The sequence below is a fragment of the Eupeodes corollae genome, chromosome 1, assembly GCF_945859685.1.
Source record: "Eupeodes corollae chromosome 1, idEupCoro1.1, whole genome shotgun sequence".
In the NCBI taxonomy this organism is placed as follows: domain Eukaryota; kingdom Metazoa; phylum Arthropoda; class Insecta; order Diptera; family Syrphidae; genus Eupeodes; species Eupeodes corollae.
This window is the reverse complement of record NC_079147.1, coordinates 5,817,880-5,831,943: the sequence shown is the minus strand read 5'-3', so window position 1 is coordinate 5,831,943 and position 14,064 is coordinate 5,817,880. Positions and strand designations below refer to the sequence as shown.

At 35.3% G+C, this 14,064-nt stretch overlaps 1 protein-coding gene across 2 annotated transcripts in view; it reads left to right on the top strand.

Annotated features, from left to right (window-relative positions):
- Window positions 1–14,064, top strand: part of LOC129938592 (pyrokinin-1 receptor) — a 242,071-nt gene that overhangs the window by 167,207 nt on the left and 60,800 nt on the right. For both annotated transcript variants that reach the window (XM_056046251.1, XM_056046252.1), the window contains one exon: window positions 5,822–6,694. In XM_056046251.1, coding sequence (XP_055902226.1) covers window positions 5,854–6,694 — 841 coding nt within the window. In that variant the 5' untranslated portion in view covers window positions 5,822–5,853. The remainder of the gene's footprint in view (window positions 1–5,821; window positions 6,695–14,064) is intronic.

The window sequence follows — 14,064 nt, the reverse complement described above, 5'->3', positions numbered from 1 at the left end:
TAGGTAGTGATGTTGGTTAGGTCTTTTTCAAAGTGGAAACTAATTAAAATTTGATACATGACATTTTTCGAATTTGCATAAACGATTGCCTACTCGAATACCCTTAGGAAAATACAACAAATTAAATTGTAATTAATACTCCGTTCTTAATTTGAGGATAATATTAATGCCAGACATAATTCACTCTTCAAACGACTAAGAGCTTCCTGTGCCAATTTTATTTAATCAAACACCTCTTTAAATTACTTTCGAAATTGTCTTGAAACTCATTCAACCTTTAAATTGTGTTTCCTGAAAGGAGAACATTTTGTAATAAAATACTACAACCTTCCATCAAGAATCCATATACATACATTTGGCAAGAATAGCAATTGGGAAGGTGTTTTTGAAGATTAAAGAATATTCTCGAATTGAATTGAATTGATGTGGCTTGAACTATAGACACATAACAAAACCTAACCACATTAAGAGTTTATTGATTATTATCTACAAAGTTGAAATCAAATAAGAAATTGGTCTATTTTTAGAACTCACGTGTGTCAATCTCGTCTATGTCTATGATGTTAAAAACAAAATTCGTACTCTATTCCATCCATTAACAATATTGAGTTATTTTTCTTTCTTTTCTCGAAAATGTATGTCATTACATTATTTAATTGCCTTTTATTTCTGTTGAAACATATGAACTTAAATGTTACATAACACTTAGTTCTTTTCCATTTTAAAGGAATACAACGAAAAAGGAAGTAAACTAGGAAAGGAACAATTCTGTGTGGCCCTCCATTAATTAATTTGACTTAAATGTTTAATTATGGTCGAATACTTTGCAATTTCGCTTGAAGTATTTCTTCTTTCTAAAATAAATTGTATAGATGAGTTTTTGCTTAGGTAGCGCCCTTCATTTCTTTATAAACGCTTGGACGCACATGGTTTTGCCAAAAAGGCAATGCGGTAGTATTATAGAAGGAAAAAATGCAATAATTATTATTGTTGTTTGACGCTAAAGTGAATTAATATGGAAACAACTTGTTGAGGAATAAAATAAACCTTCAATGCCTGAACACTCTAACTAAACTAAGCATAGCAGACTCTTCTATTTAAAAAAAAACTTAAATAGAGAAATGTGCAAATTAATTCTGAAGAGCATTTCTAATACGTCCACTTAGCTCATAATTTGTCTATAAATTGTTAATTAATCGTTAGATTTTAAACAACTATTAACAGTTTAAAGGAAGCCCTAAACTGTTGCAAGGCAGATAGTACCGTATACTACGGAGACTGCTTCCGAAAATAGAAGCAGTGTCTATTTGGGTGTGAATTTGTTGTTAAAACTACACCCATGCAAAAAGTCTTGAGTTTTGCTGCCGGACTATTTAAGACAGCAGACGATGACTCAGTAGCGAGCATCCACCAACTAATCTGCAAAATATGCCCGATGTGTGGAATCTCAGCAATGATACCCTCTAAATTGCGCCAATTACAAAGGCATAAGCCTCCTTAACATTGCACACAAAATCCTCTCTGCCGTATTATGTGAACGTCTGAAGTCGTTTGTCAACAACCTGATTGGTCCTTATCAGTGTGGCTTCAGACCAGGAAAGTCCACTATCGACCAAATATTCACACTACGGCAGATCTTGGAAAAAACTCAGGAACTTTAAATCGATACCCACCATCTCTTTATCGATTTTAAAGCCGCATTCATAGGAAAGAGCTCTACAGAGCAATGTCTATGAATGACAATGAAGAATGCACGCTACTCTATTAACGTCGGAAAATATCTCACCGATTCACTTGATGTCAAAAAAGGTTTTAGACAAGTCATGCGGCTTCTTCAATATCGTTCTGGAAAGAGTTATACAAAACTCAACCTGCAAAACTAGAGGCACAATCTTCCAATGGTCCATCCAATTACTCGGATGATATTGCGTGATGTCAGTGGAGCGTTTTTCAGCATTGTGACGGAAGCGAAGAAGATGGGTTTAGTGGTCAATGAGGGCCAGACCAAGTATATGCTTTCATCAAACATTGAACAACGACGTCTTGGACAAAACGTCACCATATACAGCTATTACTTTGAGGCAGTTGAGGACTTTGTCTACCTAATCACCGCTATAAACTCAGACAACGACACCGGCGATGAAATCAAACGAAGAAGAAAGCAATTGAGTAGTAAAGTCCTCTTTCGGGCATCTAAAATCACCATCTAAAGGAAACTCATCATCCCGGTTCTCATTTATGGCGATGAGGCCTGGACCCTGCCAAAGAAAGATCAGAGTGTCTTAGGATGATTCGAGAGCAAAATTCATCGGGTGGTTTTTGGTCCCGTATGCATAGATGGAGAATGGAGGAGAAGATGTAACGACGCAATGTACGGGCTGTGCAGCTGTGTAGAGCGAATGGACATCAATGCTCCAGCCCGGTAGGTCTTCGAATCCAATCTCGAGGGACGGCGCAGTAGAGGAGGACGCGAATCGGACGCGAATCGGGTGGCGCACGCAGGTGGGTGAAGACCGCAACCAACTTGGCGTGGGAAACTGGAAACAGCTTGTTGGAGACCCATGTTGGTTGAGGCCCAGGTCCGCCCGGACTGAAGCGCCTCTTTAAGTAAGTAAGTAAGTATTTTTTAACCGCACATCGAGAATGTGAATTGCTTTAACCAGCTCTGTTTTTCCCTGTCATTTTGATATTTAAAACTTTAAGACCAATGTGCATCGGTATCTAATCTTTAATCCTTCCCTATTTTCCTAACGCTCAAACTGTGTTTAAAGTTTAAACATGTTAAGGGTATTAATAACCCCTTGAGTGCCCGTTTATTATACAAAAAAAAAATTAACAGTTTAAATTTAAAAATGCTGTCTTTAAAAATATTCAAATTATATATTTTGAAAATAAAGCTCAATTATGATCAAGTTATTCGGGATGAAGAATCAATTGAGAACTATTTTTTTAATTTTTTTATTTAAAAGAATCTTATTTGGTTTGCTCTAAAAATCTTAGTCAAGAACGTTATTCTTCGTAGTATAAAATGATTCTTTTCTTAAAAAAGAAAGATAATGTCCAGAGAATTGGGTATATTGACCATTACAAAGCTTGAAAGGGAGCATCTACACATCTATAGATCACAGGGTCCTTACAGTGGCACGAGCGAGAAATGTGAATAATAGAATTTTTTTTTTCAGGAAAAGATTTGTACGGTTGCTACATTATCACTATTAAACTTCTTTAGTAATAGCTTGCTTGAAAATCTTCCAATCTAAGTGTCCAATCCTGCCATTTTGGGAACGAATGTGAACACGGTTGTTAAGTAGTACCACAGAGATTTGGTTGAGGGTTTAGTAAGGGGTTTACAAAATACCCTTTTTAATAGGAATATATGGACTCAAGACAACAGAAAAGTTGGCTATCCATCCTTTTTATATTTAAGCTTGTAGTTTGTGGTCAAATTGGAGATCGTACCTGAAAGACTTCTCATAGAAATTTTTAAATTCTTAAAATAGAGTTAACGGAAGCAGAGTTAAAAAATATCAGTAGAAACAGTGCGAAACTACTTTTGGTCGGTGGCCTTAACGTTTCATGGCTGGCTTTAAAGCTGAGGTCGGGTATTTTGAGTTAAACTACATTTTTAATAAAGCTAACATTATTGAAACAACAATTTATACAACATATTATTTAGTTCCTGTCTTATGGTTGTTTATGTTTTTGATTTTATTATTTGCAGAACAATATTTACTTTAATTCGGATGAATTTTGAATTCGGCTTATCAGACAGATTAGACATTATTTCTTTCAAATGACTCGCAACATGCGCTATTTAAACGCAATCCATCGTGTTAGTCCAATATTGCACTACTTTCTCGAACGGGTCACTTATCGTATCTAAAGTAAATCAAATTTGACTGTTTATCAGAGGATGTACGAACATTTGTTCAACAGTCTAAAGCTGTCAAATCACAAGAACAAGGTTGCGAATTGACAGGTTACAATTTGGTATTTTGTTCGAAGAATGTCTCCTCCAAACGGTTTGCAATAACATTAGGATTCTTCATACAAATTACAAAGCATTTACCTACAGAGTTTGCATTTCACGGTAATGTTGGCGGCTGTTGCGAATTAGAAGAAAACCATCAAATACTTGAAGATGATTGTGTTCTATAAGTTTGGCGAACAAAGAGTGTAAATTTTGAAATAAATGTCCACGATTGGTAGACGTTATTTCGGTAAAAAAAAACAATAAACTACGGATTTTTGAGGGAGCATTTGTGCTCCATCAGATTTAACTTCGCTTATGATACTTGGAGGTTACAAGAAGATTAATTAAGGTTCCAAAAGAATCTTAGTAAATCAGATAAGCTGATACTCATTACCCACATGCTTGGTAATATTCGGTCATAGATTTCTTAAGACACTGCAAAAGCGAAGTTTTCCTTTCAGTTTTCAGGAAAATTTGTTAAATTTTTCTATGAACCTCCCTACGGCATTGTCTCATGACAGTAGTTTTTGAAGAATTTGCATTAAATAAATTAGGCGGCGTAACAATCTTTAAGAGAACTTGGGCCTAGTGGCTTACAACTCTCAACCAATACTGTGTGCGAGTAATTGCAGGGATGGAGGGGAGAAAGCACTTTTCATGACAAGAAATAAAAAAAACTTTGACGCCACAAACAGGGACCGAATCCGAGACCTGGCATGAGAGTCTTACCCACTAATTACCACGCCATGGGTACTAAAATTCGCATGCAAACTCAAAATTTGAACATTTAATTTTAGACACTTGTAATTCATTTTTAAATATCCTTGTCCTTAAAATAAAATTAACCACAAATTTTTAAATTAATATTCTCGCTAAAGTGAAATAACATCAACAACAAAAATTTTAATGCATTGTAAATACTGCTTTTTTGACACCTGACACAAATTTATTCTCACTTAAACTAATTCAGGCACCAGATACAATTAACTTAAGTGAACTTGGGGTTTGTAATTTATATACAAACCTTCAACTACATGAATAGAGGTGAGCGTTGCACTTTCAGTGACAATCTGTGCAATACATTATCATGAACTTGACTTAAGTCGATAAGCTTTTCTAAAACCTTTTTATTTGTTCAGCTCCAGACAAGTTGTACTTTTTACCAAGTTAATATGTCTGTGGCATCTCTTTTTGTAAGGTAACCTCTTTCTCGCATCCTTATTTCATTGTAACCGCCCCCACATATTGAGTCAGAACATTCATTGATTAAAAATAACACTTAGATACTCGTTCACAATCACACAAAACCCTAATATTATGTTTATTATGTCTTCTGTCTGACACCAACGGCAGCGACGAGCGACGCTCGAAGAGGAAACGACATTAAAAATTTATCTGTGGCATATGTGCTTACATATGTACGTATGTGGGCGTCTAGCCAAAAAATCAGATTCAAACATTTTATCTAATACATTATGTATGTGGGATAAATGCTTTGAGAAGAAGGATTTCAAAGGAACTCTCTCGAGCTGAAATGCTGACAACACAACGTCAATCCTAGCCTAGCTGTTCTTTCTTTTCAACGGTTCATATGGGAAAATGTGTTTTGAAGATTTTAAATTATGGTTGAATTAATTTATCTTTATCCCTTGTATCCCGCTAACATGCCACTCCACTTATAGACACTAGAGAGACTAATATCTTGCAAATTTACAAACATAAAAGTAAATTTTTATTTCTATTCAAAAAGGACCCCATTGAACAGTTTTTTGAATTTTCTTTACAAAATGAGTTTTTATCTCCGTTAATAAACCTTCACTAATGTTAATGTACTTCTTTTCTTTGCAGAAAATCTCTAATTCTACCCGCCTGCCTTTTAAATGGATGAATACGCCAACATAACATGGGATCTAGAAACGCTATGGAACTCCTATAACCGTGCAAACGAATCCCTGAATCATTTTCTGGAAATGATAAACCACACCACCGTCGCTCCGAATATAACAGATATCTTCGGTCCCACCAGGGACTCACTCCATGTTGTGATACCAGTAACAATAATCTACTCTCTTATCTTCGTAACCGGTGTAGTGGGTAACATTAGCACATGTATCGTGATCCGAAAGCATCGCTCAATGCACACCGCCACAAACTATTACCTCTTCAGTCTTGCGATATCAGATTTCCTTCTTCTGATATCTGGTGTTCCCCAGGAGGTTTACTTCATTTGGTCCAAATGGCCATACGTGTTCGGGGAAGTGTTCTGTGTTGGTCGTGGAGTATTGGCAGAAACTTCAGCAAACGCAACAGTCCTCACAATAACTGCCTTCACGGTGGAACGCTATGTTGCAATATGTCATCCATTTCTTGCACATGCCATGTCCAAGCTCAATCGTGCTACAAAAATTATCCTCCTTATATGGCTGATATCCCTGCTGACCGCACTACCGCAAGCCGCTCAATTCGGGGTCAATAGCTTTTTCGGAGTTAAGAAATGCACGGTCGTCAGGATAATTGTGGAATACTCATTCCAATTATCGACGTTCCTGTTCTTCTTCGCTCCCATGACCATAATATTGGTGCTGTATTTGCTGATTGGAGTCAAATTGCATCAAGCTAACTCGTTAAAGTCGAATGGTAATATTCTGTATCGATCCGGTAATGGAAGCAGTGTGAGGAGCAAGAATCAACAGGGGACCAAACGGGTATTGAAAATGTTGGGTAAGAAAGAAAATTCACCTTTTCAAATGGAAAATACAATACGATTGTGTACTTTGCAAGGACAAACAACAAAAGAAAAAATGAAATAAAAGGAAAGTAATAGAAAACATAAAAAAGGACAACATCTAAAGGACCTTTATAGATTTTGTATAGATTTTTGGTGTGGTATGAATACTGAAAGAGGGTAATTTGTTGTGTTTGGTTTGCTATTGAAAATATTTTTGACATCGCATTTAAAGGAAATTAAATAAATTTTAAATGCCTTATGCTTAAATTGGCAATCTTTTTGGAGAGGGAACGAAAAGGTCAATTGACAAATGAATACCTTTGTAATAAGAATTATACTTGTATGCTAATGCGAAGAGTTATTTTCTTTTAAAATTCAAGCTTTTTATGATGAAGTTTTTTTGGGATTAAGCTTAACCTTTTTTTAGAGCTCCTAATAACCTTTACAGGACACATTGAATTTCAAACAAAGCCGAGCTTCGCAGTAATCTCTACTCTAATGAAACTTTTTTGCGATTCAGTAATTTCAAGAACCAAGTGACTATGTTTTATCTCGCATTTTTAATACAGTGTTCACCTTAAACGTTATTAAGACCACCACGAAAAGGATTATTCAATGCAATCAGTTCAATTAAATTCTTTCATTATTTGTTCACATATTTTCGGAAATGAATTCAAGGTATGGAAATATGCCACATGTCGTAAAAATTTATAATAAACTACTTTTGACTTTTAGTTAAGTCAAAACAGAAAATAAATCAATATTTGAAAATTGTTGTCCATCCAAATTAAAGAAGTATTTAAGACAATGGCCGACAAGGCATTATTTGCATTACAATTACACTTTTTCAATGGGTTTTATTTTAATTCAGAACATCAAAATTAATGTATTACTTTCTTTTCTTTTGAGATATCACTTTTTAACATTAAAAAAAAAACACGTATAGAAGACTTTTTGAGGCTTTCTTAATCTTAGAAGTATGTTTTTTAAATCTATAATCCTTTTCTACAATATTCTGTTGAAATATTTATAATATTTCATATGATATTCGAAAAAAACTCCAGAAGTTGTAAGATTTTAACTCTAAACTAAACTCTAAGTTTTTTTGACAGAAAAAGTAAGAACGGTTTAAACGTAAGTAAAGAAGAGAAGGATTTGTACTTTACAAAGTCATTATAAATTTTATTGTTACGAAATATTTTGAGTTTTAACTTAGGCTTGAAAACCTCGTATTTTAAAAACTTGCTTATTTCTGAAACTGAAAACTTATCTCTAAAATAATTGTGTTTACCTAGGACTTAACTGTCGTTAACACTCTTCGGGGTTAAAAACGAAACTCTTTTCATGCTATGCATAAATAATTAATTACTTTCCCAACTTTCTTTCTCGGTTTTCTTGATTTTGAAGCTATCCATGTATTTGCAAAAATTGCCTGTTTTCAACAATATTGTTGTATTGTCCAATGTGTTTCGGAGACTGTGTGAAAGCCCAGTTTTATCAAAGAATTAATACTTTTTCCATTTTTCTTCTAGGAAACCGTTGAAGCAAGCGGTTAATTTTTGTAAGGCTTACCGGTACGTAAGGTTAGGTTTACGTAGCTGCGGGTTTAGAATCCACACACTTAGGCCAAAAGAAATGGCCTATTGTGATACCACATGAATCTAGAGAATTAATTCTTACTATTCGCACCATTTTGAGGTTTTTATAAAGCGAAGAAGATATTTGATATCCTTTTTAGCTAGTTCATTGGGATTATCAAAAAATTGGTCTCCCAGATGAAGTTTGCGTTTTAGTGAAAGAACAAGGCAAGTACAGAGAAGGTGAGAGGTTGTTTCCTCTTCTTCTTCATCCATACAGCTCCTGCAGAAGTCATTTGAGGCAACGCCAAATCGTATTGCGTGGCTGCCTATAAGACAGTGTCCCGTAAGGACACCTATTAGGGTTCTAATATGAAGTCTGCTTTGAGATAACAAGTCATTATAGCGCTTTAGGTCCAGTCAAGGCCATATGAGTTTTGTGGCTGCGCATGTTGGTAAATTGTGCCACCTAGAATTTGCTATCGCAAAAGCTGTTTCTTTAAGCATGAGCTTACATGTAGCTATCGGTATAACTATCTCCTCCCTTTCAGGTAAAATAGGCATGGCGGTTCCATTTTTACCAAGTTCATCGGCTCAACAATATCCCGTGATGTCTCTGTGGCACCCAACATAGGTGAATGTGTAATTGATGCGCCATACCATCTCCATAAGAGACGATCGACAATCGAGGGCCGTTTGAGATTTGGTTGAGACACCGTCAAGTGATTTAATAGCAGCCTGACTGTCAGAGAAGATGCGGATATCTTGCAAAGGAAAATAGCTGCTAGAGCTTTTTTAACTTTGAGTTTTTAAGACAACTAGGCATGGTTGGATTTGTCGAGATAATCTTCATTATCCTTGATTCCTAAGAGGATTCATCTATCGAGTTACAAAAGGATCTTCATGAGGATCTTTTGGCTATTCTCATTTCTAGTTTATACTTTTGAGGGATTCTTTATAGGAGTCCCAGTCTTGGGGATGTCTAGTCTTTTTTGCTCGATTGAAAAGCCTTCTACAACCTTTCCTGAGTATATCTAGTTCAGCAGCCCACAAATATGGTTTCTTCTTTAACCGCACTGTAGTGAGGGGGCAGGCAGTTTCCATGGCTTTATTGAGGGCTGCTGTAAGCTCATTGACCTTTTGGTCGAGCTCAAGAGCGCACAAGGCGGATCCGAAAGTTCTGGTTTAATCAGATTTTTTAGAGTCGCCCTATATTTTGGTCTTGGGTTACATTTTCCTGTTACATATATTGCGTAGTAGCCTGGAGTTCTCAATCCTCGAACCAGGGATATCACAATCCAGGGCTCTTGGATGAGAACGACATCTTCCCCAATTTTTGACAGGCGGAGAAGAAGGGAGGCCGCAGCCATTTTAGAGTGTTGGAGATTAATCTGTAGTATTTGCAGAATTTTGGCTACAAACAGGCAGATCAACCTCCACCACTGTTAAATCCAGTTCATCCAAATCAGACGAAGAAGAACCTAGCAGTTCATATTCTTTCTCACTGGGGAGAACTTTGTTGGTTGAGTCATCTGTCTCCATTGGGGATAAACTTTTGACATATATAGTAGAAGACTGTGCTGCGACATCCAAGGATGGGAAGGTGATGATAGTACTGGGACCCCCTACGTCTTGCGACACAGCTTCGGAAGAAGACTGTGCTGCAACAGAAGAGGGCTCAGTTACATTATCATCCACATCCAAGGATGGGAAGGTGATAGCAGTATACTGGAACCACCTACGTTTTGCGAAGAGGGTTGTGCAGTGTCGCATGAAGCGTTTTACTCATCTTTTTTATAATCGTGGAGCGTGACTGACTCGAAACCGTATCTTTTCACTCCCTTATCTAGCGCCAGAGAAGCAACAGAGTCTTTATTGATTACGATCATCGTTTTTCGATAAAAACCCTTTGGCTCCTCCAGTTTCGCCATTTCAGGGTTGCTGATCCTGATCATTTCACTAATGTCATCTGGACATAAGTGTTCTTTCGGATCCATGCGCGAACTCTCGGCCTGCAAGGAATATCTTCCTTTGCAACGAGCTGGAGTTTTGCACATGGCCATATTTCGCCCAGCATGCAGACAGCAAGCGTAAAGAGATTGCGCGACCTCTGATCGTTAAAGGCAATGAGTCCCCCATCGCTTGTTACAGGCGGTGGACCCGGATGCTCTCTCATGACTTTGAGAACGGTCAGAGGTAATCAATATTGCTCCTATCAATGACCGCGACCATGATCTTTTTGGGCGCTTTTTAAGCACATCACCAAAAGTTTTAGTGAGAGGTACTCTAGCCATGTTGGGAGTGATAGTGTTCTGCATTTTGGGCTTTTTAGGGACGGGAGTGGACTCCTCCAAAGCCCTTTGTCCCATTGACAAAGAGTCGTAGTACGTAACCAGTGCGTAAACCATTGAAAAAAACTCTTTACATGAGTTCTTTAAATAGTGCATAAGAATTTGAAAATATGTAAACTTGATTATAAATATAAAAAAAGAGGTTTAAACACGTTTTTAAAAAAACGAATGCTTCATGAAATTACATTGGCAAGCCTAATGTTTTTTTTTTTTAAGAATTGTATAAAGTGATGTCTCAAAAACCTTATGTGATAGAGTTATTTAGGAATAGGAAAGTATAAAAAGAACTTTATTTCGGACTTTTGCTTTTTTTCAAACGACGACACACCTATAAACGTATTGACAAAATAAAACTATGTCATTTGAAAAAGAACTATTTCAGCATTTAATTCTTCTTTAAATTCGATATCTTTTCAACAGGTAGATATAAGGATGTTAAGTGCAAAAACCAAAAAGAATATTTAAATTTATTTATTGTATTTAAGTTCAATTCAAATTCAAATTCCCAACAATTTTTCATTTTGTTTGTGTAATGACTTCAGCTCAGATAGATTCTTGGTTTAAACATGCTAGACTCTCAAAAACCCTTTAATTCAATTTTCTTATTTTCAAATTACTTCCCCTTTATTAATGAAAAAAATGAAAATTAGTAAAAGACTTTTCCCATATTAAATTTAATGAAGGTATTTTGAAAGTAACACGTGTTGTTTTTATCGGCAGGGTAGTTCCTGCAAAAGCAATAGAATTACGTTTATTTGTTCACGTATTTTTGTTTGAAATCAACTTGATATAAGAAGCTTATGCTATGATCATTTAATTTTGGAATTTTGTGTAACCCAAATAAATTCATAAAACATTGCTTTTAGATAGAAAGCTCTGGATTGTGAAACATTCTTTAAATACCCAACCCTAACCTTTTTATGATACATGAGTATATTTAATGAACAAGAAGTAACATTATTCCCAAACTTTAGTCTAAGAACTTTCTGATTTTTAAATACATAAACAAGTCAAAGTTAAAAATTATAGCCATTAACTTTTTTTTTTTCTTATATTAGACTCGTTAAATGTGGATTTTTACACGCAAACAAAAAGTAAATAAAAACAAAACGAGTTGCTCAACAATTTGTTTTTTTTTTTTTTTTTGTTTGCGTGTTAAAAAATAATATTCTGGGTATATGAAATTTATTGTAAGGAAATGAATAAAATCAGCTATCATTCATTATTAGTTAAGAACAGAAATTATTATTAAAGAATAAAAGCACGTCTTTTTTTTGTTTTGTTCAAATTATTTTATATGTAAAAATGAAACATTTACTAAAGAATGCGTTCTAATTTCTATTTTTGTTTGTAAACCTGATGACACATGACAGAAGAACAGCTCAACAACTCATGAAGTAGAATACAAGAACCAATCTAATAAACTATGTTGTTCTTCTTCTCAGAAATAACTACACAAAAGTTTTATTTAGTTGGGGTTTCCAAAGGACATAATGTATGTCCTTTTAGACATTTAACACAGTAGTTGATCATCCACATCAACCAATATTATGCTTCCGGGCAGTTTTCCCAGAATGAGTTGGTTGATGATGTGTTGATAGTATTGTTGCTGTGGCCACACGATGCTATCCCAAGACTCGTGATACTAAATCAAAGTTGAATACACAACAAGAAATCTTCTTGCCCTAATCCAAGTCGCCACATTCCATCAAATTGATTGGATTGAGGGAATAAACAAGAAATCGTTTTCTTTTCTCAAACTTGTATTCTACAAGGACTAATTCAATTTTGTTTATATTTCCTTTTAGATAGTGGGCGAAATTTTATCTAGAATTTATCTAAAATTAATTCTATTACTATTTTCATTGGTAAATTGTTTATTGGAAAATGTATGGCAAATAATACTTTCCGTAAATGGGAAAGCGTTGATACCGCCTGCTAATGTCCAGGCTATTCCATGCATCATCATCTTTAATTAATGGCTGTATTTTTCTATGAAAGGAATTATTTGAAATTATTTAAATTTGTTTTATGTGTAGGTTGTAACTTTTACATATTTTATTTGCTTTGAATTTATTTCTGAGAAAGCAAGAAACTTTTATTATTTTCGCTGGAAATAACTTCTACAACATTTTGAACACACGCTTGTTTTGAGTTGTATTTATATTTTAACATGATGTGACACTTAAACAACTTTTTGATAGTTGTAGAAACAGAAGTAGCTCTGAAACGTGTTTAGTGCTTTTAAAATTTAAAACATTGAGATGATGCAGCATTGTTTTAGTGCTGATAAGATTTCATCCCTTGCATTTACTCATAAACTTTCAAATTTTGAAATGGTATTCTGACATTTCGTTGAATTATGAATTGTGAATTTTTGTGCTGCTATTCCAAGTGGCCGTTCTTTTACACGAAGAATGACTCTTTCCATGAAATTCGCAGAAATCCCCTTCTTTTTTTTCGTTAAAGATGTTTCGGAAAATTAAAGTTACAGGGATTATGTTTTTTATTATATAATCTTTATTGAATGTAAACAGAGCCTCGGGTACCCCCCACACTGATACGATTTATGTCAGGAATAGAAGGGACGGCTAATTTGTGAAGCACTTTTTTAAAGACAAGCAATATTTATAATCAATTACTACGAAAATGCAATAATATTTGAGTTTTCGAAGAAGATCAACTCAATTGAGAATACAAATTTAAAATTAGGTTTGTTTCTTTGAAACAGAAGATTATTGGTTCATTTTTCGCGTAATTAACTCTGTGTACCCCTTATCGAAATAAAAAACGTATTTGAAATTGTCGCGATGGAGCATACAACTTTATTTAAGGCGACAAAAAAAGCCTTTTAATATAATAAGATAAAATATCACACAGAAAACAGAAATTTGACATCTAGTTTTATATGATGGATTTTCGATGTTCCAGCCAAATTTCTGATTATATACTTGCTTACTTAGGTCCTTAGACATGTTAAGTCTGCTGGGAACCCTTTAAGTGGCATAAGGCCTCTATTACGCCTACCCGCAATCGTGAACGGATTTCGAAGATGTATTTCAACTCCCTCGACTGTGTGAGCGGATTGTACTGCATTGCTCGGCCTGCAATGCTGTCGTTACCTTTTCGAAGCGTATGTCTAATGCATTGCCACTTACGCCTTGGTAGTATAGAGTCTATAGGTTCCTGGCCTGTCCTTCTATAAACGACCTCAATTGATATACGGTTTGTCCAGAAAATCGATAGGATGTTACAAAGAAATCTATTCCGGAAACAGTCGGAGCTTCGTCCTTAAGCTGATATTATTATTCCTCCAAATTTTCGACAACATACTGAACGCTACCGCTTTGCCGATGCGGCTAATGACATCTTTTTCGGTTTCGAAGGAGACGATTCTTCTAAGGTACTGAAAGCTCTCCACTTTTTCCACCGGTT